Below are 26,474 nucleotides of genomic sequence, written 5' to 3'. Positions count from 1 at the left end.
GTATAATCATGTATTTGCTTTCAAACATGTTGAGCCAACAAAATCAGGGTGGGGCTAAAATGATGTTGAGTACAGCGTTGAACAAATAAAGCTAAGTCTACTTTAAGCAAGCAAAGTGCTCAATTAATTCATTATTCATACCATTTCACAATCAAATACCAATACATTAAAATATGCATCAATAAAATTGGTTAAGCGTCAAAAAAACATTAGGTTGAATCTCATTTGTCATATAGGTAGTGTTTGCAACTTTTAAAAATAAGTGATTATGCATTTTTTTTCCCAAATCTCATTTGTCATAAGATAGTGTTTGCAACCTCTAAAAATAAGTGATTATAGATCTTTTTTTGTTAAGATTTGTGAAAAAAAATTCATACTCACTTATTTTTATTTAAAAATAAGTGAGTATGAATTTTTTTTTCCAAATCTTAACAATATATATATATATACTGCATAAGAATGGTTCCCGATGTGGTTTTATAGAAGAAGAACATCTTGCGTGAATTACATCGATATGATACATAAAACATAGGTATATGCATGATTTCGTTCAATCACATAAATCTTTGCTCGCCATGATTATAATTTGTCCTAATTCTCGGGTAGTGTCACAAAAAAATGTAAAATCCAAGAAAGTGAAGTTTCTTGAACAAATCTCATAATGAAGGGCCGGGGTATGTACTATTAATAGATTATACGTATTGTTTGGTACAATATGTTATTAATCTATGTATAATTTGTCTATCTCATCTTGCGTTTTTTTTGTCATATTATTTTTCCATCTATTAATTATTAATTTATATATTATTTATCTTACATAAATCAAATCATTGGATTTAAATTACTATATTATCCCTTATAAATAATATTATTCATATTTTATTTATTTTTAAAAGGACAAAATTGTAATTTATAATTTTTAAATAAAATTTAATCAATCAAATCAAATAAAAAAAACTATAATTTATCAATCAAATCAAATACTATATTATCTATCATTTTTTATTTATTTTATATAGCATTATACTAATCTATTATTTATCTCATCACTTAAACCAAATGGTACCCTAAATATATGATACATAAAATGGCAGTTTTCAATTGTCCTTCTCTCCTACTTTGTCTTGGCCCCTAAGGCCATCATTTTATCTATGTGTTGGTGAACTTTTATTTTCTAGACAGGCAACGAGACTTTCACACCAAGCACCCCATTTCAAAGATTAAAAAAGAAAAATATAACACCAATAAAGACCCTTCAACCAATAATCTGCAGAACTCATTCGCAAGTATACTATTATCTATCATAACCCTTTAAATTTTTCAAAGCAACCGATCTATAAGGCAATTTTTGATAGTGAGCTTATACCCCAAACCGATATTATTATTAAATACAAATTTAACACGCAAGAAGATACAAATTACATAATCCTACGTACAATGAAGTAAAGTAAAAGGCTATATATATATATTTTCAACAATATTCTCATTAAAAGCGACATTGGGCAGTATGGTCATTACCCTCATTGCAAGATTTGCTGCCTAGAAAGCAAGATGCATGGTTCCATATATATCTTTAAAAGGTGGCCTTGTTTTAATCATACGTAAACAGGAAAAAGAGAAGAATTGAGGGAGCATCATTCTTAAATACAAAAGCAAAAGTATATACATAGAGAAGACAAGAAGGACAAAAAGGTTTTAAGGATATATAGTGCTTTCTGTAATGACAACACAAAACCAACAGGCATTTGATCATACGGTTCAAATGCCGCGCCCTCAGAACTCCGTTCACATCGACAGCTCTTTCCTAAATGAAGAAAGAGATGAGGAGATGACAAGGTCTGCATTAGCCGCATTTCGTGTCAAGGAAGAAGAGATCGAGAGGAGGAAAAACGCGGTCCGGGAGAAAGTCGAGGCTCATTTAGGCCGTGTGGAGGAGGAAACGAAACGCTTGGCCGAAATTCGTGAAGTAAGTTTGATGAAGAAAGCTGTATGTTATATTCACCATTCATGATTTTTTCAACCTATTGCATGCAAATGTATTGATTCTCATGTAGTTTGGGATCCTCTCATGTGCTTGTATAACTTATAATAGGAGCTTGAAGCTTTAACCGATCCGATGAGGAAGGAAGTCGTGATTATTCGCAAGAGGATCGACTTGATTAACCGAGATTTGAAGCCACTGGGGCTTAGCTGCCAGAAGAAGGTGAATTGAAGTGTCACATTTTTTAAACGTAATTTACGAAAATGTGAATAGATGGTATACATGTCTTTTCATCGTACGTATGATGTAATAACATAGGAAAAGGAATACAAAGAAGCCATTGAGGCGTTCAACGAGAAGAACAGGGAAAAGGGTCAGCTCATTGGCAAACTAGTAGAGGTAATTTTGATCTTCCGGCAGATTAATTCTTGGCTTAAATTAATTGTACTGATCATTCCCAAACTTTAATTTAATTTCTTCAATCATATTTGTTTGTTAGTTGGTGACTGAAAGTGAGAAGCTGAGACTGAAGAAATTGGAGGAGCTTAGCAAGAACATAAACTCCCTTTGCTGAGATATATCCAAGAATTCATCACATTCACTGAATTGGTTTGGTTTGGTTGCCACTAATTAAATCTTTACTGTCGTTTGCTGTTTTAATTTCGTCCTTTTATTTATCGATTGTTGACACTTTTTCACGATCATGATTAACAAATCCTCAAGTGTGTTACCATGTCAATTAACTTTTTATGTATATCTTGGTTTGAAATACTAATGTAACAAATATCATGGCATTTATTGGCTTTGAAAAATGATCCCAATTCTGTGCACGCATTAAGTTGCTTTTGTCATTCATTGGCGCTTCCAAAAATACTGGCCTCAATTGGCTAGCTAGCACCTATTTACATATTTTGCAACTTTATAAACATAGGAATGTTACAAACTATAAACCAACAAACAGCAAACCACTTAAGATGGAGTTCTTAGACTTAAATAGAGAAACAATCGATTTTTAGAACATTAGCTTATACACCAAATTAATATTGGTATTATTTTTATCATGTAAGGGAAACTATATCATCCTTACTTGATCATGGGAAATCTGAAGTGGAAGCTGGCTACGTACTTCACATATTTAAGCTCACTCCATTATATCAACCTTGTGCTAGCTGCACAAGCCTTTTCACAGCTGCATTCATTTCAACATCACAAATGTCTCTAACCTCACTACTCAACTTATCCACCTTCCTCTCCATTTCTTTCCGAACTTCTTCCACCGCCACTTTTTTGATCGCCCTTGCGATCTCTCCTCTAGTATACCTCTTCCCATCTCTCCGAATCTCAATCCCTATCCCAAGTTCAGCGACCAACCTCGAATTCATCGGCTGATCAAGTTGCATGGGCATAGCAATAACAGGTACTCGGCATGTTATCGCCTCCAGAATCGAATTCCAACCGCAATGACTCAAGAACCATCCAACGCTCGGATGACTCAATATCTTAGCTTGCGGCGCCCACCCTTCAACAATCATGCCTCTATCTCCGACCCTCTTCCGAAACCCCTGTGGCAAAGCCTCATCTAGATTCATTTTCACTCCCACGGGGCACCTAACGACCCAAATGAAAGACACCCCGCTGGTTTCTAGCCCCAAAGCAACCTCTTCTATCTCTTTTTTTGTTAGAAAATACTCGCTTCCGAAGGATACATACACCACGGACTTGGTGTTTTTCTTACTCAGCCAATCCAAGAACACAGAGTCATCTGGCTTTTTCACCGCTTCTTGAACGAGAAACCCAACCGGGACAACCTCTTTTTTCACTAACTCGGACAAGTACCTAATGTAAGTAGCTTCAGCCGGGTTCGAAGAGTTGATCAGTATAAAAGAAGCAGATGACATTTCGAAGCATCTGAGGAATCTCTCTTTACTCTCAGCGCTGTTTATTATAGCATGTATGATCTCAGAATTCTCTCGCTCGGTCTCCGGAAATCTGAGTGGCTCGAAAGGAAACTCCGTCTCAGGATGAATGGAGTAGTGGGCTATGAATGAAAAGCATGCTGCACCGCAAGGGAGGAGAACAACGGAACTTATTCCCTCCTCCGAAGCCACCTGTGGCGCCCATGGTTGCAAGAAATCATAGACTAAAATGTCCGGTTTTATGGTTTTAAGAATGTCTCGAAAACTTTCTTTGGACTCATCGAATGCAGCTTTGAGAGTTGGCATCAAATGGGTCGGCAGGTTCTTGGTAGTATGGTATTTTTTGGGAAGCTTAGCGGAAGAAAGGTGAAGTTCCACGAACTCTAACGAAGGCTGGTTCATGGACTTTCTGAAAGGCTCCAAGTTCACGGGAGTTGAACATAAAAACACATGAAAATCTCTGTGAATGAGCCTCTTGGCCAGCTCCGTGAAGGGGGATATATGGCCGTGAGCTAACCATGGAAACATCAAGATTTTCATGTAACATTTCTGCTCACCCGACATGTATGATACTAAATTGGGCTGATCTGTTCGATCAAAATCCAAATGGGTTTGATATGGGGCATTTGGTTTGAGTGAGAGTGGCGCCTATATAGGCTATAGTGACAGTTGGAATATCCAGCGAGTTCTTAATGACAGTACTAGCTCGGCGAGACGTGGCAATTTCGCAGCAAATGTGCAGTATTTTATTTCGTGACACGATGCAAAAATAATTTAATGAGAAGTACCCTCCAACACATGTGCATGCATTGTATTGTATGACATGTGTCCGGTTACCAATGCACAGATAATGTATAAACAATTTATGCATGGCCCGGGAGCATGAATCAGGCAAATTGTGTACCGTTGAAAAAACAGGGGTGAGGGATGTAACTTGTGGTTGTCGAAACTAAATGTAAGAATCTTCGAGAATCCGTTTTTAGACTGAAAGAATATACTAACATTTTAATTGTGTTTTGTATAAAAATAGAAAAAATTAAAGTTATCCCGGAGTTCTTGGAGACGGGAGTGACACAAACATCCTAATAGCGCCCAAACCTAAAGTTGTAAACACACCCAATTACTAATAGAGAAATATTTTTTTTTTGTCTTATGTTCGTATTTTTGTGATTTCGATCTTTTATATTATATATTTCGTCAGATTTCAGTTTTAGTTCGTTATTTTTGTTTTTTTTTTTTTTAATTTTAGTTTTGTTTTTGATGTGGCGCTAATGTGATACCAATGCATGTTGGTACAGAGCAAACGATTATCGTGTTACATCAACATTTTCGAAGAAAAATGACTAAAATTATCAAAAATATGAATGCAGGATTAAAACTATAAAATTTAAAAACACAAAAGACCAAAAATCACAAATTGACAAAATCACAACATCAAAAATGCACATTTCCATTATTAAAATTAAAAATCATAGAGTTGACGTTGATTTATGTATGATAATGTTGCACATGTTTGTTTGTTTTAACAGCGATGAAACCTATGCCCGATACTTTTGGATGCACATTACGCTTATGTGTGAACTAACGTAGTAATGTTTATGTAAACCATATTGAACAAAATCGTGTATAACAGTTTCTCTCGACAAAATGTTAGATAAAAAAAATCGAACTCTTACCCCAATAAAAAATATATTAGGGCCCAATTTATAAGATGGAAAACTCACATCTAGAATCATAATTTCTTCGTCTCCACCCCAATTTGGTAACAAAAGCCTTTTGAGGCCCATTTTACTTTTCTCCGTCCTCTGTCCGATTCACAGTCCTCGCCGATCGATGGTTTCTTCGCAGCATCGGGAGAGACTGCGCAAAAATCGAAAATGGACGACACACACGAATCCGAAAATGGATCTAGATCTGGATACATGCGATAATTTGAATGGGGAAACCGAAAATAGTGGTGGTTAATGGGTGCGACTGGGTGGGAAAAATCCAAGCTGGCCAATGGATCTTGCATCCCATTTTCCTTGAGAAAATTATCGACGCCGACTCCATACAGGTGCCACCTTTTTCGATATGTATGAATTCCCACCTCTTTTGCTGTCTATTATCCGGCGAGACTGGATAGACAGTAAAAAAAAATTTATAAATTTTCTTATGTTTGGTTTGCTTCTTTTCCTGAAAAAAATGAAATTCTATTTCTGCGCCGCCCAGGAGTTATATTGATCACCTGAGTCTTGGAGTTTGCAAATATGTTAAGTCTATTCTATTCTGATGTACATGCAAGCGGATGATAGTACTTACCGCTATTCCTATCGTTGAGAAATTCAGATCTTTAAACAGGCAAAACATCATAGAATTTTATTATATTTTACATACAAGGGTGAGAATTTTATTATATTTTTCGCATGAATTTGCCCTGCCAAAGAACCAAGTATTGCTACTCTATATATCAACGTTTTGCAAGCTCTACAAGCTTTGATGCAGCTGTATTAATTTCGACATCACTGTCCTCTCTAACCTCACTGCTCAACTTATCCAAGTTCCTCGCCATCTCTTTTCCGTCTTCTTCCACCACTACTTTCTTGACCGCCTTCGCAATCTCTCCTCTATTAAACTCCTCCCCATCTCTCCGAACCTCAATACCGATCCCAAGTTCTGCCACCAACTTCGAATTCATCGGCTGATCAAGTTGCATTGGCATAGCAATAAGAGGTACTGCATATGTTATAGCCTCCAGAATCGAGTTCCAACCACAATGACTCAGGAAGCCTCCGACGCTTGGATGCTTCAAGATTTTGGCTTGTGGTGCCCACCCTTCAACTAGCATGCCTCTATCTCCGACCCTCTTTTGAAACCCCTGTGGCAATGCATCATCCAGGTCCACTTTTTCTCCCTCGGGAAACCTAACCACCCAAATAAAAGACACCCCGCTACTTTCTAATCCTAGAGCCACCTCTTCCATCTCTTTTTTTGTTAGAAAATACTCACTTCCGAAGGAGACAAACACCACGGAGTTGGTATTTTTCTTACTTAGCCAATCCAAGAACTCAGAGTCGTCGGATTTGTTACCCTGTTCTTGAATGAGAAACCCAACTGGGACAACCTCTTTTTTCACTAATTCCGACAAGTAACTAAGGTATTTACCTTCTATCTTAGCCGAAGTGTTTACCAGTATACATGAAGCCGATGGCCCTCCAAAGGATGTTAGGGATCCATCCTTGCTGTCAGTACCACTTGCTGCAGCATTTATAATCTCAGACTTCTCTCGCTCAGCCTCTGACAATCTGAGTGACTCGAAAGGAAACTCAATCTCAGGTCGAGCTGCATAGTGAACTATGCAAGACGTACATGCTGCTCCACAGGGGAAGAGAACAGCGGGACTTATTCCCTCTTCAGAAGCCATCACTGACGCCCATGGCTGCATGAAATCATGGACTAAAATATCTGGTTTGATGGTTTTCAGAATGCTCCGAAAATTTTCTTTGGATTCAATGAATGCAGTCTTGAGAGTTGGCATCAAATGGGTTGGCAGGTTCTTGGTAGTATGGTATTTTTCGGGAAGTTTAGTGGTAGAAAGGTGAAGATCCACGAATTCTATCGAAGGGTCGTTGATGGAGTTTCTGAAGGGCTCTAAACTCACCGGAGTTGAACATAAAAATACATGAAAATTCCTGTGAACGAGCCTCTTGGCCAGCTCGGCGGCGGGGGATATATGGCCGTGAGCTAGCCATGGAAACAACAAGATTTTGTAGCACTGCTTCTCAGACGACATGATTCTTGGGTTCTTTTGGTTCAAAATAGAAAAAATAAAGCGAGAATGGTTTTGTGGGAGCGAGCTTTTTTCTATGAAATAAAGTTTTACGGGAGTATGATGTTGTAAGATTTGGGTCATATATGGAAGATGGGAACTTGGAACCAGTGTGTTCTTGTTGATCCACTGTGCAATACGTGTCAATTTTACATCAGAAGTACTATGTTCAATTTTGGACACGATTCAACTTATTTGAAATGGAAAACCTTGGGAACTTTATTTCGTTGTTATAATAATATGTACGTGCTTCCAAAAAAATAATAAAATAATCTCTACATATATAAGATTGAGACATGTGTCCGATTTAAGATACAGCAGAAAGATTTAATCAATTTATGCATGGTTTGGGAGCATGAATCATCAAATTGTTGTCATTATGAAAAAAATGGATTGACTTGTTCAAACTAAATATACAAGAATCTGTTTTTAAGATCGAAAGAATAAACTAGATTTTCGTTTTATATTAAAAACACAGAAAAATTATAAAATTTATGAATATGTTCGGAAATAAGGAGGTTGCCTTTATTAATTCATAAGTTTCTATTCTATAGCCAATAAAATGGATTAAAGAGCTCCACCAGCCACCCTTTGGATGGTGGAGTCTCTCTCAAAATAGTGTTATAAAAACTATGGATTCAAGAGGCGACGAATTCCGGTCAGGAATTTATTGTTTTTGTTTAATATAAATGTAATGGTAATTACGATGAATTTATAATATATTCGAGATATCAAATTTCTCAATCTAAAGACAAACGTAAGACAAGGGGCCGTCCGATTATAACAATTAAAATATCAAGTACACGTGACAAATCTCACTCATTCGAGTCATTCTTATGTGGTTTTTTGAAAAAGAATAAATCTCATGTGGTTATGTTATGTATAAGAAGGCTCGTGTTTTTTTTAATCCTTGGGAGAGACATGCATACTATTGTTTTTTTGTCAACCAATTGGCAGGTTATTATTATGTATAAAAAAAATATGAATATCACAAAATTCCCAGAGTCCAATAAGGCTGAGCCCATTGTCAATAAATAATTACGTGGGCCACACTAGTTATGATGGGCTTTCTGGATCATGAACCCTAATATCTGTGTCTCGGCCCAGTTGTAAATGAACAGTTTCAAGGCCCGTTTACCTATTCTCCGTCTTCTTTTCAATTCACCGTCCTCGACTCCTCGTCGGGGTTTTCCGCTGCAGCGGAGAGACTGCACAAAAATGGAAAGTGGAACTACGTATTTGGAGCCGAAAATGGATCTAGACCCGGATACACACGAGGAATTTACCGCGAACCCGAGTTCGAAACCGAAAATAGTGGTGATAATGGGAGCGACGGGGTCAGGGAAATCCAAGCTCGCCATAGATCTTGCTTCCCACTTCCCCATCGAAATTATTAACGCAGACTCCATGCAGGTACCGCCTTTTTCGATGTTTATGAATTCCCAAGTCTTATGCGATTGTTTATTTTGCAAGGCTGGATGGACCCGAAAAAAATTATTAATTTTCTTATGTTTTGTTTAAGAAAAATCCAATTTGGCTCCCGCTAGATTTGGTGTACCAAAAACTATTCTAACTAATTCTGTTCGTAGGTTTATAAAGGCTTGGATGTTCTTACTAATAAAGTTCCGGGACAAGAGCGGAAAGGTGATTGCTTCCTTTCTTTGATGCATTGCGCTTATGTTAGCTTTTTATGAAGTTTGAGTCGCTGAAGTGGGTTTTTTGTTATTATTATGGTTGCTCATGGGTTCCTCCTTCTGGGCAGGAGTGCCGCATCATCTGCTTGGGACTATTAGTCCAGATACTGAATTCACTGCTAAAGATTTTCGGGAACATGCTATCCCGGTTAGATGAATTCATCGTCTGTTTCAGTAATGAAGTTCTGACGTTGTTATTATTATTATTTTTAATGTTTTTTTGCTTTGTTTTTTCTTGTGGGAATAAGAAGGTGGTTTGGTTGGCTGCTCAGGTTTCAAAATTGATCGAGAAGCATCTCTGATTATATCTGTTTTTGGATGTTTGAGAAAGTAGGAATTATATAGATTATCTGAGATTTGCTTGCATTTATATTTGTTGGTTCCTCTGTGTTTGGTTCATGAAATACACAGTTATTTAGTCCATTCTGATATACAAGCCAGGCTGATGCTCCCATATTTGCTTCCTGGCTACTGAATTTTAAAACAAATGCTTAGGAAAAGAGAAGTAGCCGGACCTTACTGAATATTTCTTGAGCATGGCTTACCCATGCGATATCTCCTTTATAGATATTTTTCACTACTTATGGGCTACTCCTGTTTTGAGCTATATTTTATCTTTAACAATTTTGAAAGTTAAGATCTTTGAGTAATCATATATCTGTTCACTTATTGTTCTCATCTTTTGGCATTTGATTTGATTTTAGCTCATTGATGAGATATGGTCACGCAATTGCTTGCCTGTTATAGTGGGCGGAACAAATTACTATATCCAGGTTAGCTTCTATATATATATATTTGGCATTGTCACAACGTTTGAATATTCTGGAACATTTCGTATTTAGTTATTACAAAGTTATTTAAATATTTGTTTCTAACCAATAACTACTTTGTTTATCTTCAGGCTCTTGTGAGCCAGTACTTGTTAAACGATTTCGCCGATGATCTGGAAGCAAATTGTTCACTGGATCTTCCAGGTTCATGTTTATTTTTTGCCGCTATGATTGATATAACTTAATGAGCTTGACTTTCACATTTTGATTAATATTACAAACTGGTACCTAGGGATTCAACTGCAAGAGTTAAAGTATCCTGCTTTTTTTGTAGGAGATAACAAAAAACCAGATTGTGAGCTTGAAGCCATTGGTGCAACTTGTGATTATACTCACAGCCATCTTAAAAACCTTGACCCAGTTGCAGCGAACAGAATTCATCCAAATGATCACAGGAAGGTGATAATATTTTCTAAATGCGTACTGGTATATGATTTTGAACATTTGGTCTTAATTATTATGTATTTGTACTTCATGTGACTCAAAAATTAATGCCATAAATTATTAACAGCATGAACGAATTTGTGTTTGATGTAGACCAACGGTTGACATACGCATGATTAGATAATTGGAATAGTTCTTTCTCCTAAATGTTTTCTCTTTTTCTTATTGTATTGTTTTTTTATTTGTTGATCAACAGTTTGGGTGGGAGTTTATATAGGTTGAGGCATCATGTTATATAGGTCATATGCTTTTGCTTTAAATTTATTTTGAAGTGTCTTCTCTTCACTGATGGGGATTGGGGATGGCTAGAAAACCATGGTTCTATGTTAATTGCTCAAATTTCTTACTTTCCCAGCTTCGTATGGCCCTTAATTTTTATTCAGAATTCAAGGATGATTAATTTTTTCACAGTGAACTAAATTTAATTGTAACTTCAGAAATATAATTTAGTGTATTTTTCTGGGTTCCTGATAACAATCATGACATCTATGAAGAAAGTAATGTGGCCTAGCTATGGCAGAGATTATCTTGCCCGCTTCCTTTTCTATTTATATTTTGGGTTCTTGATATGTTTTCTTGACATTCACAGATCAGACAATACTTAAAGTTATATGAACGTTTGGGTGTACTCCCAAGCAAGCTTTTCCAGGGGAACACCATGGAGGTTTGTTATACTTCTTGCCTTCTCTGCAAAATCGCAGTACCTTCATATCTAGTACCGGAATGATTTTATATCTGTTACGAAGTTCTAACGCATCTTGCCGAATTTCGCGTTTTGAGGAAATATGCAGCTTTAGAATTTGAATTTTATACAAGATCATAATCATACCAAATTATTGATTTGTTTATGGTTACTGTACCAGCTTCCTGCGAGTCGAATGAGTGCATTTCAATTTTTATTGTCCCGATGAGCTTTCAAAGATCAAAATTTTACAAAGAGTTCTTTGGAATAAAGCTACTCTTCCGCTCTTAATTAACTAAAGAACAGAGAACTTGTTATGTCACATAATCATTGATTAATTATTGTCATTACAAATATGGCAGGGCAGAACTGGGGTCGAGTTGATAATTTAAGATATAATTGCTGTTTTATATGTGTGGATGCATCTCTGCAAGCATTGGATCAATATGTAAATCAAAGAGTTGATCACATGGTGGAAGCCGGTCTAGTTGAAGAAGTTTGTGACATTTACAAGTCAGATTCGGATTATACACGAGGTCTACGACAAGCAATTGGTGTCCGGGAATTCGAGGATTTTCTAAGATATCGGAACTCTGAATATCAAAAGTCCCTGTGTCCTAAGATGCACAAGGACAATTTGTGTGATTTGGTTAACTCCTACCGTGGAGACCAGTCTAATTTTATGTTAATAGAATCTATCGACAAAGTGAAATTGAACACCAGAAGGCTTGTTCGTCGTCAGGTAAGTAAACTATCAATATGTTTGGTATATTTCTAAATAGTGTGCCACAATCTATCGTCGTGCTACATCCTCGGTGCAAACTTGTGTTCTTTTCACAGAAGAGAAGGCTAAATCAACTTCAACTGCTTTTTGGATGGAAGATACATTATCTGGATGTCACAAGTTGTATATCATGTGAGTTCGTCTCTTTCTTGCAGACTTATCTTGATGAATACATTACTTAGAGATTATGCATGAGTTTGAATGGAGGTGACCTGTTTTTATAGGTTTTCTGGACGATTCATGGGCGGTTAATGTGGTTGAACCATCTGTTAAAATTATTGAATCTTTCCTTGCAAATATTGTTAGTTCAGACGATGTAGGACAAGGTTGTGAAGGAACCATTGATCTGCTCCAGAGAGACCTTTGGACTCGATACATTTGTCAGGTTAGTTAAACTGCACTGTGACTGTCTCTGAGTAGAAGTCTCGTTTGTAGAATGAAATGACATTTTAGAAGCAACAGAGATGTTTGGTTTGCTATTTTTGCTTTCGAAAGTGTTTGAAAAAGTAGAAATCAACGAGCCAAAACATATTGCTTTTACTTCTACCACTAGTACTTCAGATTCACCTGGGAAAAAAAAAATCTGAAGTCGTTTCTAACAATCATATTTTAGGCCTGAAACTCTTTTTTCGTTTTGCTTTAAAAAGACACGCATTTCAAAAACCTTGGTAGTTGGTAGATACATTACTTTTTGATTTGTGTGTTTCATCTATGATTTTCATGCAACTGTTGGTGACAATATTTCGGTGTATGGCCGTCGCCCGTGGCTTGGTTTCTTTTTAGGCATGTGGGAACAAGGAGCTTCGAGGTGCCCATGAATGGGAACAACATAGACGAGGGAAGGGGCATCGAAAAAGAGCGTCTCGGATGAGGATGTCCTTAGATTTGCATAAAAGATAGGGCCTGGTCTAATCTTGTTTTGCTGCTGCTTATTTATTTTTACTAACTTTTATAGTCAAATTTAATTAGGTTTGATAGTAGATGTTTTCTTACATTAACTAGCATTTGTAATACATTATGGCATAGCTTTCAAACTATATATCTCAAATTTAAAATTTAACACCAGTCCAAATTGTTTTTCTGTGTGTGTGTTGTCACAATGTTGATTTGAGTACATGCCTAAAACGTTGCTGATTCGTTTTTCTAAAAGAATGATGACAGTTAAAACTTAAAACTACTTGGAAATTGGAAAGATGACTGAAGTTGAAATTATAGGAAATGGTGAGAAAATTTAAAATACAGAGTTACAAATACTGAACTTTATTCTTTTTTGTAATTCTGATATTTATTTTTTAAATATCAGCTAAATACATCAGTTTTTAGTTTCTGGAGTTGGAATTATACGAAAGTCATAAATTTTAAAACATATAAAAGTTACAAAATAATGAATTTTACTTTAAAATCTTTTTTTTTTCGCATTGAGATTTATTTTTGAATTCTTCGCACACAACATGAATACGTAAATTATATTTTTATCTGAAATATATTTTTATATTTATTTTATATAATAAGATTGGAGTAATTTTCTGAAGTTCTAATTTATCATGTTAAAATAATGTTTTTTTTTTTGAAGAAAATGCTAAAATAATGTTATTTATAGAGAAGATGTGTTTGTGAAAACATTTGTATAATATGAGATTAGGTATGAGAAAAGGGTGAGTTTGACCAAACCTGAGATCCGTCGTGTCTATTTTTAGATTCGTCGCTTCTCGCAAATCCGACGGATCCAATCTGTATTAGACTCATTAGACTTTCAAATTTTATATAATTTTAAATTTATTGAATAAAAATGTAAAAATTAACAAAACATCATTAAAATTATTTTTCAATATATATTAAAAATATTTAGATCAAAAAAATATTTTCACTAGTTAAAGTTCATTATTTTTATTTAATTAATAACTACTAATAAATTTTATGATGTTATATTCATTTTAAACATATTCATGATAAAAGAAAATCATTTCAATTCAAAAATATTATAACCTTAAATTATAAATAATATATTAATTATTTAATATAATAACAAAATATGATTATATATTATATTATATATAAATATATATTTTATATTTATATATACATGATATTGTGGATTTGGCCAAAACCCGAACCCTCTCCAGAATGGTTTGGCCGACTCTATACCTGCTCCGCAAAGACGGGTTTAATACTGAAACGGATTTAGACTTGACTCATTGTCATTCTTAAATGAGATACGAAAATAATTAATTATATTGATGTTTCAACTTTAATAAAAATAATAGATAATCAATTATAGAAAATGTTCAAGATTTCCTTCCTTGATAAAATTGTAAAATGTAATGTATGCAAATATTTATACTATACAATAATAATAATAATAATACTTCTTATTATATTATTATTATCTCTATTATTTGATTAAAATTGAGATTATAAGTATAATAATCGCTTCTTCTCCCCTAATGTTGGGACACCAAGTTTTTTGCTCATTTTACCTTTTACACCCTCACATTCTCCAAAAATTGGAACTCAGTTACTGAACCATCAACATTTCCAAAAAAAAAAACTACTGAAACACCAATACATTTATTCATATTTTTGCACGCAATGCGTGTGCTTATCCCGCTAGTTGTTATTAAATGAGAGGCTCTTCCACAAACCAATTTTAGTGTAAATTTGTGATACCACACTAAATTTATGTATATAACTCTCATTTTTTTTTTTTGATTTTATTTATTTTAAATAAATTTTATTTTAAATCTTATAATTATAATATAAAAAATAATACAGATAATAAGTTATTTATAAATTTATAATTTAACTAATTTATTATCTTCTAAAATAATTTCTATTCAAAAAAATAATTTCTATATTGCATACACATTATTTATGCTCACGTACTAATATATCTATACTATCGCTTTCAGGAATCATCCCAGGCTTGGGCCTTGGGTGGATTTAACGAATTTTTTATTGGGCTAAGCTTGATAATTTCGGGTCCAATAATAATTTTGGGTAATTACACGTCCATATTCGGAAGTCAGAACTCACATAGTGTTTTGAAAAGTTTTTAAAAAATATTTTTCATTTTTTTTTCACAAAATTTGAAATTTCGTGTTTGGACTAATTGTATGTATATTATTTGATACCACTTACGGAAAAACGTTTATAAATTATTTCAACATTTGGTCCCATAAATTTGTTAAGTGGGAACGACGTGCATGAGTCTGTTGACTTATTACGAACAAGTGATATCGTTTCAGTGAAATATCGTGAAATATTGTAAAAAAGTAAAAATTTATGGTAAAAAATAAAAACTCAAAATATATCAAACTCTACATTTCACAATATTTTTCTCTCTCAATTCAATTGTGATTTTCTACACAAATGAAGAGACCTATTTATAGATCTCATTTGGAGATTAGTCCAAAAACTAAAACATCATCATCTACATCATCACACACTAATTTTCAACATTTTACAACTTAATATTCAATATTTAATATTCAATATTCAACATAATAATAATAATAATAATAATAATAATAATAATAATAATAATAATAATAATAATAATATATTTTTCAACACTCCCCCTTATGATGATGATCGTGATATGATGGCTGTCTTCATTACGTGTTTTATATTGGCTCGTTAAAAATCTTACTAGGAAAAACCCATTGGGATAAAAATCATAGTAAGGAAAAAAGAGTGCAGCCACGTAAACTCCCCCTCATGTTAACATGAATGATTCTTCACATATTCCGTAGATTGTGCATCTCAATGTTATATATATGTTTTCTGAATATTGTCGTAGAAAGTGCCTTTGTGAAGAGATCTGATGAGTTCTCACTTGATTAAATGTAACAGATATCAATATCTTTATTATTCTCAAGCTCTTGAGTGTAGACAAAAAACTTTGGGGGATATGTTTGGTTCTGTCACTTTTGATGTATTCTTCTTTCATTTGAGCAATACATCAGCATTATCTTCATACAGCGTCACATGCTTCTTGTCTACTGATAATTCACAAGAAGTTTGAATATGTTGTGTCATTGATTTTAGCCAAACACATTCACGAATTGCTTCATAAAGCGCAATAATATCGGCATGATTTGATGAAGTTGTTACGAGTGTTTGTTTTTGTGAACACCAATAAATTGCAGTGCCTCCACGAGTAAATACATATCCGGTTTGGTAACGTGTCTTATGTGGATCAGATAAATATCCAGCATCAACATAACCAATGATACTTTGATTGGTGTCTTTTGAGTACAAAAAAAGTTTAAAGTCTGTCGTTTCTCGTAGATAACGGAATATATGTTTAATTCCGTTCCAGTGCCTTTTTGTTGGATATGAGCTGAATCTTACCAATAAATTTACAGCAAAAGATATATCAGGTCTAGTACAATTTGCAAGATACATAAAGACACCAATGACACTTAGATATGGTACTTCTGGACCAAGAATAATTTCATCATCTTCACATGGACGAAATGGATCATTTTCTATGTTTAATGATCTTACAACCATTGGAGTACTTAATAGATTTGATTTATCCATATTAAAACGTTTAAGGATATTTTCTGTATAATTTTTTTGGTGAACAAAAATTCCACATTCCTTTTGTTTGATTTGCAAACCCAGACAGTACTTGGTTTTTTCAAGATCCATCATTTCGAATTCTTCCTTCAAGTACATCATAACTTTTTGAATTTCCTCATTCTTTCCAATGATGTTTAAATCATCAACATGTACAGCAATAATTACACATCCGAATGTTGTTTTCTTGATGAAAACACAAGGGCATATTGGATCATTTACATATCCCTTTTTCATCAAGTGCTCACTTAACCGATTATACCACATTCGGCCGGATTGCTTCAACCCATATAATGATCTTTGCAGTTTCACATAATAAATTTTTATAGGTTTTGAACTTTGTGCTTCAGACATCGTAAATTCTTCAGGGATTTTCATGTATATATCACTATCAAGTGATCCGTATAAGTAAGATGTAACAACATCCATAAGACATATTTCCAAATTTTCAGATACTACCAAACTAATCAAATATCGAAACGTAATTGCATCCATAACAGGAGAATACGTTTCTTCATAATCAATTCCAGACCTTTGAGAAAAACCTTGTGCAACAAGTCTAGCTTTATATCTTACTATTTCATTTTTCTCATTTCGCTTTCGAATAAAAACTCATTTGTATCCAACAGGTTTTACACATTTAGGTGTGAGGACTATAGGTCCAAAAACATTACGTTTATTTAGCGAATCCAATTCAACCTGGATTGCATCTTTCCATTTGGCCCAATCATGACGAGTTTTACATTCACCAAAAGATTTTGGTTCATGATCCTCATTTTCATTTATGATGTCACAAACAACATTATAAGAAAACATCTCATCAATATCTTCTATGTCTTTTCGGTTCCATATTTTTTCAGTATTAATATAATTGATAGAGATTTAACGATTCTCGTCAGTTTGTGGTTCTGACAGAACATTTTCATCATCAGGTGTTTCTTCTGGAACACCATTTTTTTATTTTATGATCATCGTGTTTCTTTATGTTTTTCTTTTCCGAGGATTTTTATCCTTGGAACCGACTGGTCTTCCACGCTTCAAGCGTTTTATGACATCATGAGTGTCTTCAATTTGTTTTTTTGGAATTTCAATTCGAGCAGGGGCATTTACAGCATGTATATATGATTTTGTTATCCCTTTTGTGTCTGCAAATGCATATGGCATTTGATTTGCAATTCTTTGTAAGTGCACAATTTGCTGTACATCTTTCTCACATTGTTTGGTCCTTGGATCCAAATGTAACAATGATGGTACATATCATGTGATTTTTTTTTCGATGTGTTTCTTTTCTCCCCCTAACATTGGGAATATTTCTTCATTAAAATGACAATCAGCAAAGCGTGCTGTAAACACATCGCATGTCCGTGGCTCAAGATATCGAATGATTGATGGGCTAATATAACCGATATAAATACCGATTTTTCTTTGAGGACCCATTTTTTTATCGCTGAGGTGGTGAAATAGGCACATACACCATACATCCAAAAATTCTCAGATGATAAATATTTGGTTCTTTACCAAATGCAATCTGCAATGGGGAGAATTTATGATATGCACTTGGTCTGATGCGAATTAATACCGCATCATGTAAAATTGCATGTCCCCATATAGAAATAAGGAGTTTTGTTCTCATAATAATTGGTCTGGCAATCAATTGTTGACGTTTAATCAATGATTCAGCCAATCCATTCTGTGTATGAACATGAGCAACATGATGTTCAACAGTAATTCCCATTGACATACAATAGTCATTGAAAGTTTGGGAAGTAAATTCTTCAGCATTATCAAGTCTTATTTTTTTTATTGTATAATCGGAAAATTGATTCCACAATTTTATTTGAGCCATTAATGAAACGACCCTAACTCTATAATTAATAAATAAATATGCGGAAATTTTTTTTTATATATACTTACTAAATAAAATACGTACATATATGCCCATACATATATGCACGGAATAAAAAGATTTAAAAATAAATAAATAAGTAAACAATTAAATACTTAAATAAAATGCATTCTTTAAAATAAAATAAATATCTGAGTCAAACATTTAATTAAAAATACTGCATAAATAAAATGATTAAAATTTGCATGCACTGACAATATTCAATAAAATATTCAAAACTCACAACCACTGAAAAATAATATAAAATGTGTAACGTGCTGACATAATCAAAAACATGCATGTGACTCAGACATCTATCACGGTCACGGGGTCACTGCATGCCCGCTCATACATCCTTGCCTCCGGTGGGTACAACCTCATCCTCAACGTACTCACCTGCACCATACCAGTGTAGTGAGCCTAGAGGCCCAACATGCTAACATAACAAGGGTTTAAAATAATTTAAAACAATTAAATACTAATACATACATATACATGAATGAGCATGCTTGAAAATTTCATAACATAACATAACTTAACTTAACTTAAATGACATAATACATAAACATTGTTGAGCAATTATTTTCTAACATCGCATGGTTGTATCCGTAGTGTAACCTTAAATCATACATTAAATACTGATCAGCGTGGAAACTAACGTACGTGGCGGTGACGAATCACCTTTTAAATTGGCAGTAAACTGCCCTTCAATAGTTCACATATGGGGACGAATCCCCCTTAAATTGTCACACTACTTCAACTTCCAACATAAAATATTTTATTATTGCTCAACCTTAAACATTTAATTATGCATAAAATTATTTCATGAATGCATGTATTTAAATAAAAATGTGTGTCCTTCATATATATTTAATTTAATTTCTTACTAACATATAAATATTAAAATAACTTCAATGCATAAAAATAATTAAATATATATTCAGGACACATGCAAATTTCTCATGGATTGTACTGGACTGCTGGCCCTAACACTCAAGCCCATTTACTTAAATTCTGGCCCATTAACACTGAGACTGGCCCATTACATACTTAAGCCCATTAACATACTTAAGCCCATTAACACATTTCTAAGCCCAAATAACTTGATTAACTTAACTGGGCCTAAATAAAAATATTTAAGCCCATTAACTTAATTAGACCCAATAAAATTTTAGACTGGCCAAAAAATACACTGACTGACCCAAAAATTCCTATGGACCCACGAGCCCATAAAAATCATTGGGCTAACTTTAAAAATAATTTAAAAGCCCAAATAAAATTATTTTGAGGCCCAAATAAAATTATTTTGAGGCCCAAATAATTTTCTAACTAATTATTAAAGCACAAAATACACTTAAACTCTTAATTAACTTAAAATTAAAATACCCAAGCCCGGCCCACCTAACCCGGACCCGGACCCAACTGACCCGACCCACTACTCCCTAGACCCAACCCGGACCACCCAGACCCGACCCAGCCCCAAAACCCAGCCCAAACCCGAACCCCCTCTTTCCCTTCCTATGCTGCGCGAGCAGCAGCCTTTCAAGGGCTGCTGCCGCACGGCTCCGGCCACTACCGGCCAAAGCGCCGCCGGCAGGACCTTCCCAGGGTCCTGCCGGTCCTAACCCTTGCAGCCCTCTGACCTATGACAGCCCTGCATGGTCCAGCCGAGGCCTCTTCCCACAACCCTAAACCTGCGCAACCATGGCCCCAAATCTGAACCAGGTGCATACCAGCCTTTCCAACCCATGCTCCGACCATCTCACTCAGTCCTAAGGACCCTCTTTCATGTACCTACTCGACCACCAGCAGACCAGAACCGTGCATGGCCATGAAAACGTGAAGATGCAATGGAAACAAGCCAAAAACGTGAGCTGTTCAGAAAATTATTCCATGATCTCGCATGAACTCAAAAATTTCAATACAAAACATGATGGATCTATCATAAAAACAGGTATATAGCTTATATGGTGTTCAAAGAAAGAAATCGACATGCCTTGCACCGAAAACTAAGAGAAGGAAGAACGTGAGACGATCCCGGGACGACGGGCGACGAGAAACCTTAAAACTTTGAAGAGAATCGGCTATGGAGTCTTCTTGGAGATTGTTCGATCGATGGAGGTTCTGAACAACAAGGGAGGTGTTGGCTGAGGCTTTGGGACGTGGGGTTGGGTAGGTTTAGGGTTAGATTTTTATTAAAATGGTTTTAGGATAATTACAATATATAAATAAGTGTTTTTAAATTCAAAATATATAACTTAAAACTCTAACTAACAATTAAAAAATCTGATAATAAATTTACAATCCCGAAATACATAATTAAGGGAATTTTAAAAATACTAAAAAGTCAATATTTTGGCTTATTTTGAATAAAAATGGACTCCTAAAATTATATAAAATTAAATACTAAAAATTTTGAGATAATAAAACTCAAAATAATATTTTAGGGCTCTAAAAAGGCTCATGAAATTTATTGGCTAGAAAGTTGTCATCTCGTCCGTCCACGGTCCCGTCTACGCGATAAAATAATTAAAACACTAAAAATCATAAAAATCACTAATTATGGGTTAAATGCTTAAAAATAATTTAAATCATGCACAAATAATTCACATAATTATTTAACCCATAAATCTAAAATTTAAATAATTAAATATCCTAATTATCTCGGAGAATAGTGTGCGTTGTACCACTATCGGGTATGCAAACTTCAATGGGATTATTTCCTTGTTTAGCTTTGCTCATACCGTTTTCCATTTTGAACTTCAAAATAAATTATGCAATAAAGAAAATCAAGGATAATATATATATGCAAAATAGCATGTTTCGTAAGAATGCATGAAAAATATAGTATGTTATATTCCAGTCCCACCAATATATTAATCAATGTTCTCGAAATCATTTGAAAAATCGGCAGCATTGAAATACGTTGAACCACTTAAATGGTTACTATTTTCAACAAAAATGGTCTCTTTTTCTTTCCCCTTTATCGATACTTTAAAGAGCTTACATAAGTTTTCAGGGGTACGTGACCAATGTTTTGGAGTGCCACATTTATAACAAGCACTCTCATATCTTTTTGAGTGATTTTTTATTTTCACTCATATTTTCATGCTGCCTTTTTGGGTGATTCGTGACGTTCTTTTGAAATTAGTTATTGAAGTAACTATCTCAATTATTTTCATATTCACGGCCGTGACCACGACCGCGATAATTTTCACGTCCACGTTCATGACCACATCCTCGAACTCGACCAAAATCTAGTTTATGTCTTTGATTTTGGTTTTCATTTTACTTACGACATTTGCTTCTGGAAATGCCGTAGATCCATTGGGTCGGGATTGATGATTTCTCATTAACAATTCTTTGTTCTTTTCTAGTGATATCGAGAGCAACGTATTTAAGCTTTGCCAAATTTGACATGGTGGTACTAAAAAAATAACAATGCATTTTATTAGTTAATTTCCATTAATATGACAATACAAAATAATGGATAAACGACGAGTACAAGTATGTTTAAAAATATATGAAAATTGTGCGGTGGATAATCGTCGGTGAGTACAAGACTCGTGAGCATGATGATCATAATCGTTATGAAAAATAGCTTTAGAAATGTCATCGTCTTCATCTTCAAAAAATCGACGAGAAATTATTTTGAGAGAAAGAATGAATTTTGGTGTGATTGAAAATGAGTTTGAGGAATCATATTTATAAGGCAAAAACTAGCCGTTTATTACCGTTTGTGACCGTTGGAGGTAAGAAAAAATTGATTATGTGTTGAATAAAAGTTTGTGATAATCATGTGATGCATATAATGATATTCACAATTCAATAATTATGTATATCATATCACATTATTATAAGGTCGGTGCCGTAGACATCTTTTTATATAATATTGTGAAATTATACAAATATAATTAGTATAAAGTCAGGTATAGTATATCATATCACATTATTATAAAATCGGTGTCACAGACAGCCTTTTATATAATATTGTGAAATTATACAAATACAGTTAGTATAAAGTCAGGTAGAGTATATCATATCACATTATTATAAGATCGGTGTCATAGACAGCTTTTTATATAATATTGTGAAATTATACAAATATAGTTAGTATAAAGTCAGGTATAGTATATCATATCATATTATTATAAGATCGGTGTCATAGACAGCCTTTTATATAATATTGTGAAATTATACAAATATATTTAGTATATATATATAATAAATATATATCATATCACGTTATTATAAGGTCGGTGTCATAGACAGCCTTTTATATAATAACATGAAATTATATATTAATATATACACAATAAAAATATATAAACAGTAAAAATATGTTTCATGTTGAATATCAAACTCTATACTTCACAATATTTTTCCCTCTCAATTCAATTGTGATTTTCTACACAAATAAAGAGACCTATTTATAGATCTCATTTGAAGATTAGTCCAAAAATTAAAACATTATCATCTACACCATCACACACTAATTTTCAACATTTTACAACTCAATATTCAATATTCAACATAATAATAATAATAATAATAATAATAATAATAATAATAATAATAATAATAATAATAATAATAATAATAATAATAATAATAATATATTTTTCAACATGAAGCATATTTTATTTAGGACAATTTTTTATTATTGATTGATGCTGATAATTTTATAATTGATTGATGGAAAGTGAACTATGATGCTGATTTTTTTTTTGTCTCACCGACCATATTTACTTGCCCTCACTTAATACTAGTATACGAAAATTGAATGTGAAATTGCGGTATTTTTATTTTTATTTTTGAAAATGTTATATGTAAAACGAAGGTTACAAATTGAATTAGAAAATGCATTTGAAATTATAAAATTATTCTTGCATTTTATTTGAAAAAATCTTTCAAAATTACATTTAGAATGATTTTATAATTTCAAATGTAGTTTGTACATATAGCATGATTTAATTTTTTTTTCGTGTTCAGCAATCAACATGTAGTAAATAAGCTTTGAAGTTTGATCTACTTGAAAATAGTGATAAAGACTGTATTATTAGCATTTATATGCGGGGACAAATATGATGATTTTGACATTCTAAAAAATTGATTCAAGTCAACAAGTTTCGACAATGCCTAGGTAAATAATTTCTTAGATTTATGTATAATTTCTTAGATAAATGACATTAAAATTCTCAAATGAGTTGATTTCCAAAACTAGAATTCGCGAACTTCTAGTAACAAAAGTGATATTATGTAAACCTATTTATTTAACAAAGTGGACTTGTAAAAGAGACAAAATTTTTAAAAAAAATAATCTTTTTTTTCAACCATGATCGTATATACTTTACCTATGAAACGTCACGCGAATTTGAATTAATTTATGATTATTCAAATTTTGATTTACATGATTAATATTATTTATTCAACAAACTCGATTGGTTAATACGGGTTGAGTTATTTCAATTCCCAAAATATGACAAAAATAAGATCGTTTTCTAAAATATGAAATATGAATCTTTATTATGTGTGTACGATTCCTACATATCAAACTATATTTACTATAATAGTAAAGTTGAGGGTTTAGATTAACTAATTTTGATGTCATGATCTACTATTTTAAAGATAATTTTATTTGTATCTATACTATCTAACTATATAATATAAAATATTATTAAATTTGAGATATTTTAATTTCATGGTCCGTCATCACGATGTCAAATTTATCATAATTAATTTAATACTATATGAAGTATGAAGGAAAATTTGAAGGTGTTTCCATTGATATGTCCTCATACTTTTTTGTCCTTCGATATCCATTGAATTAGATGAATGTCAGATTTAAATTTTTTTATTTATTAAACATTTATATACGAAAATGTTATTTTTTGTATTTTTCATTTTACCATTCATTTTTCATAAAAAATGGACTATACAAGCTCGGAATATATATATATATATATATATACACACGCACCCTCCATGGACGCCAGCTGGCGTCCATGTGTTTTTTTTAAAAAAAATATTTTATTGATTTTAAAATCACAAACTCATCACCTTCTATTACCCCCATATCACCTTCATTACCCCACCGACATCCATCGGCCACCACCTCGATTCCGGCCACCGTGGCTTCTTTGACAACAAATGATACATCGTTGGATTAATTTCCAAAAGGCACTCCAACTGTCCAAATTTTAGACCAATCGGAGTTCATTTTCCCGGTCATTTCAACGTCCAAAGTACCGCCTACATTGTTGACTCGAGCGCCACCAATGGTTTCTTAGATATGTGTAAGTGACCTCTCTTCAACTGAAATTTAACAACATTTGGATGTGGAAGAGTGTTCTATAAAATGGGTTTGATGTAGAAGATTTAACGTTGAAAGCTCATCTCTTCTTCTTGTTTCTCACTCCTTGGGCTTGTTCTCATTCTAGCTTATTTTGCTTCTATAATCTGCCCATACTTTTAATCCCCATTAAAAGCTTGTGTTTAATCTTCAAAGTGTTGTATTTATAAGCTTCAAGAATGATATGTGTTAGAACCTAATTGGGGGGGGGGGGGGGGGGGGGATTTAGGTTCTATTGGCAACTTTAGCAATTTAAAGCGATTATGCAAATACGCAAGCGGAAGACTTAAAATAATTAATAATAAGTGCAGTAAATAAATGCGTAATGTAAATAAAGCAGTAAAATGGATAAGAGATCTTTATAGAAGTTCGACGATAAATCGTCTACGTCTCCCCTTCTTGGTTAAGATCGATTAACCAAGGATCCACTAGCACTTCGAACGACTTGGCTTTGATGGCTCCAAGGATAGCCTTACAACTTGACACGATCACCGCGCCGATACAACTCAACACTTGGCCTTAAGGGCTCCAAGGATAGCCACAACACTCGTAAATACACTTGGCTTCACACACAAATGTTTACAATAACCGAGCAACCAACTCACGAATAAACTTATACAAACAACCCTCGATTTTGAATATATATCTCACAAATATTTCTTTTAACTCTTGTAGGAGAGGAACTTGCTTGCAAAGAGAGTTGAGAATGAATTGGTGAGTTGAGAAGACTTCAAATGACATGTATTTATAGGTGCCAATCCGAACGGGTTCGGGTCGTCCGAACCTTGTCTGATTGAAATTCAAATTCTTACGGCTGGTGAACTGTTTGGGTGGTCCGAAGTCATCTTCGGGTCGTCCGAACGGCGGCATTAAATTCATTCAGGCAATTTTCTTCCGACAAAATCTTCATGGCCGTAAAGGAGTTCGGGTCGTCCGAACCTGTCTTCGGGTCGTCCGAAGTAGTCATTTCGTGGCCTCCGAGAGTGCCTCCGATCTTTATTTAATTCCTAGAAAATCTTCAGGTCGTCCGAACTCACTTCGGATCGTCCGAAGTAGTCTTCGAAGTCTCCGAATTTGTCCTCCGATCTTTATTAAATTCTGGAAATACTTCGGGTCATCCGAAGTTGTCTTCGGGTCGTCCGAACCTGGACAGATTCGAACTTTTGAATTTTTATTTCCAATTTTTTATTATCGGTTCTTGCTTCCAATATTGTCTATACTCAAAAATTTTATTACCTGCAAATTTCTCACTTTAAACTGTTAGTAACTATTAACTGAGTTTTGTAATCATCAAAACAATTTAATTATGAGAATTGTTAATGCATTAAAAATATTAATCTCATTACACGAGATTTGTATGCGTTTAAGGCGTAACAATCTCCCCCTTTTTGATGATCACAAAACTTGGTTAAATAGGAGAAATAAAATAATACAATAATATTATTAAACAAATTTACTCAAATATTGTTTAAGCTATAATAATTAAAACTTTCCCTCAATTTAATGAATAATTA

General features: G+C 33.7%; 4 protein-coding genes across 4 annotated transcripts; 2 read left to right on the top strand and 2 right to left on the bottom strand.

Moving 5' to 3' along the window:
• The first annotated feature begins 1,595 nt into the window (after window positions 1-1,595).
• LOC140882379 (uncharacterized) lies at window positions 1,596-2,760 on the top strand. Its single transcript, XM_073288354.1, has 4 exons — window positions 1,596-1,966; window positions 2,093-2,203; window positions 2,300-2,380; window positions 2,481-2,760. The coding sequence occupies exons 1-4, from the start codon at window positions 1,721-1,723 to the stop codon at window positions 2,553-2,555; spliced, it is 513 nt and encodes a 170-aa protein (XP_073144455.1). The 5' UTR covers window positions 1,596-1,720; the 3' UTR covers window positions 2,556-2,760.
• A 375-nt stretch (window positions 2,761-3,135) lies between these two features.
• Window positions 3,136-4,461, bottom strand: LOC140878560 (flavanone 7-O-glucoside 2''-O-beta-L-rhamnosyltransferase-like). The gene has a single exon (XM_073282165.1). The coding sequence runs from the start codon at window positions 4,459-4,461 to the stop codon at window positions 3,136-3,138; it is 1,326 nt and encodes a 441-aa protein (XP_073138266.1).
• Window positions 4,462-5,969: 1,508 nt separating this feature from the next.
• On the bottom strand, window positions 5,970-7,823 carry LOC140884676 (beta-D-glucosyl crocetin beta-1,6-glucosyltransferase-like). Its single transcript, XM_073291507.1, has one exon. It carries the CDS (start codon window positions 7,787-7,789, stop codon window positions 6,347-6,349), a length of 1,443 nt encoding a protein of 480 aa, XP_073147608.1. The 5' UTR covers window positions 7,790-7,823; the 3' UTR covers window positions 5,970-6,346.
• A 1,071-nt stretch (window positions 7,824-8,894) lies between these two features.
• On the top strand, window positions 8,895-13,198 carry LOC140880899 (tRNA dimethylallyltransferase 2). Its single transcript, XM_073285756.1, has 11 exons — window positions 8,895-9,118; window positions 9,295-9,349; window positions 9,468-9,547; window positions 10,104-10,172; window positions 10,301-10,373; window positions 10,504-10,628; window positions 11,263-11,337; window positions 11,723-12,097; window positions 12,196-12,271; window positions 12,364-12,524; window positions 12,923-13,198. Exons 1-11 carry the CDS (start codon window positions 8,924-8,926, stop codon window positions 13,037-13,039), a joined length of 1,401 nt encoding a protein of 466 aa, XP_073141857.1. The 5' UTR covers window positions 8,895-8,923; the 3' UTR covers window positions 13,040-13,198.
• The last annotated feature ends 13,276 nt before the right edge of the window (window positions 13,199-26,474 follow it).

The sequence above is a fragment of the Henckelia pumila genome, chromosome 2 (assembly GCF_033568475.1).
Source record: "Henckelia pumila isolate YLH828 chromosome 2, ASM3356847v2, whole genome shotgun sequence".
NCBI lineage: Eukaryota > Viridiplantae > Streptophyta > Magnoliopsida > Lamiales > Gesneriaceae > Henckelia > Henckelia pumila.
This window is presented reverse-complemented; position numbering and strand designations above follow the sequence as displayed.

Excerpts from the sequence above, each read along its gene's own strand:
- LOC140882379 (XM_073288354.1), top strand. The coding sequence starts at position 1,721 with ATGACAACACAAAACCAACAGGCATTTGATCATACGGTTCAAATGCCG. Across the intron at positions 1,967-2,092 it reads GCTTGGCCGAAATTCGTGAA|GAGCTTGAAGCTTTAACCGA; the intron begins GTAAGTTTGATG and ends AACTTATAATAG. Across the intron at positions 2,381-2,480 it reads TCATTGGCAAACTAGTAGAG|TTGGTGACTGAAAGTGAGAA; the intron begins GTAATTTTGATC and ends TTTGTTTGTTAG.
- LOC140878560 (XM_073282165.1), bottom strand. The coding sequence starts at position 4,461 with ATGTCGGGTGAGCAGAAATGTTACATGAAAATCTTGATGTTTCCATGG.
- LOC140884676 (XM_073291507.1), bottom strand. The coding sequence starts at position 7,789 with ATGACCCAAATCTTACAACATCATACTCCCGTAAAACTTTATTTCATA.
- LOC140880899 (XM_073285756.1), top strand. The coding sequence starts at position 8,924 with ATGGAAAGTGGAACTACGTATTTGGAGCCGAAAATGGATCTAGACCCG. Across the intron at positions 9,350-9,467 it reads TCCGGGACAAGAGCGGAAAG|GAGTGCCGCATCATCTGCTT; the intron begins GTGATTGCTTCC and ends CCTTCTGGGCAG. Across the intron at positions 10,374-10,503 it reads TTGTTCACTGGATCTTCCAG|GAGATAACAAAAAACCAGAT; the intron begins GTTCATGTTTAT and ends CTTTTTTTGTAG.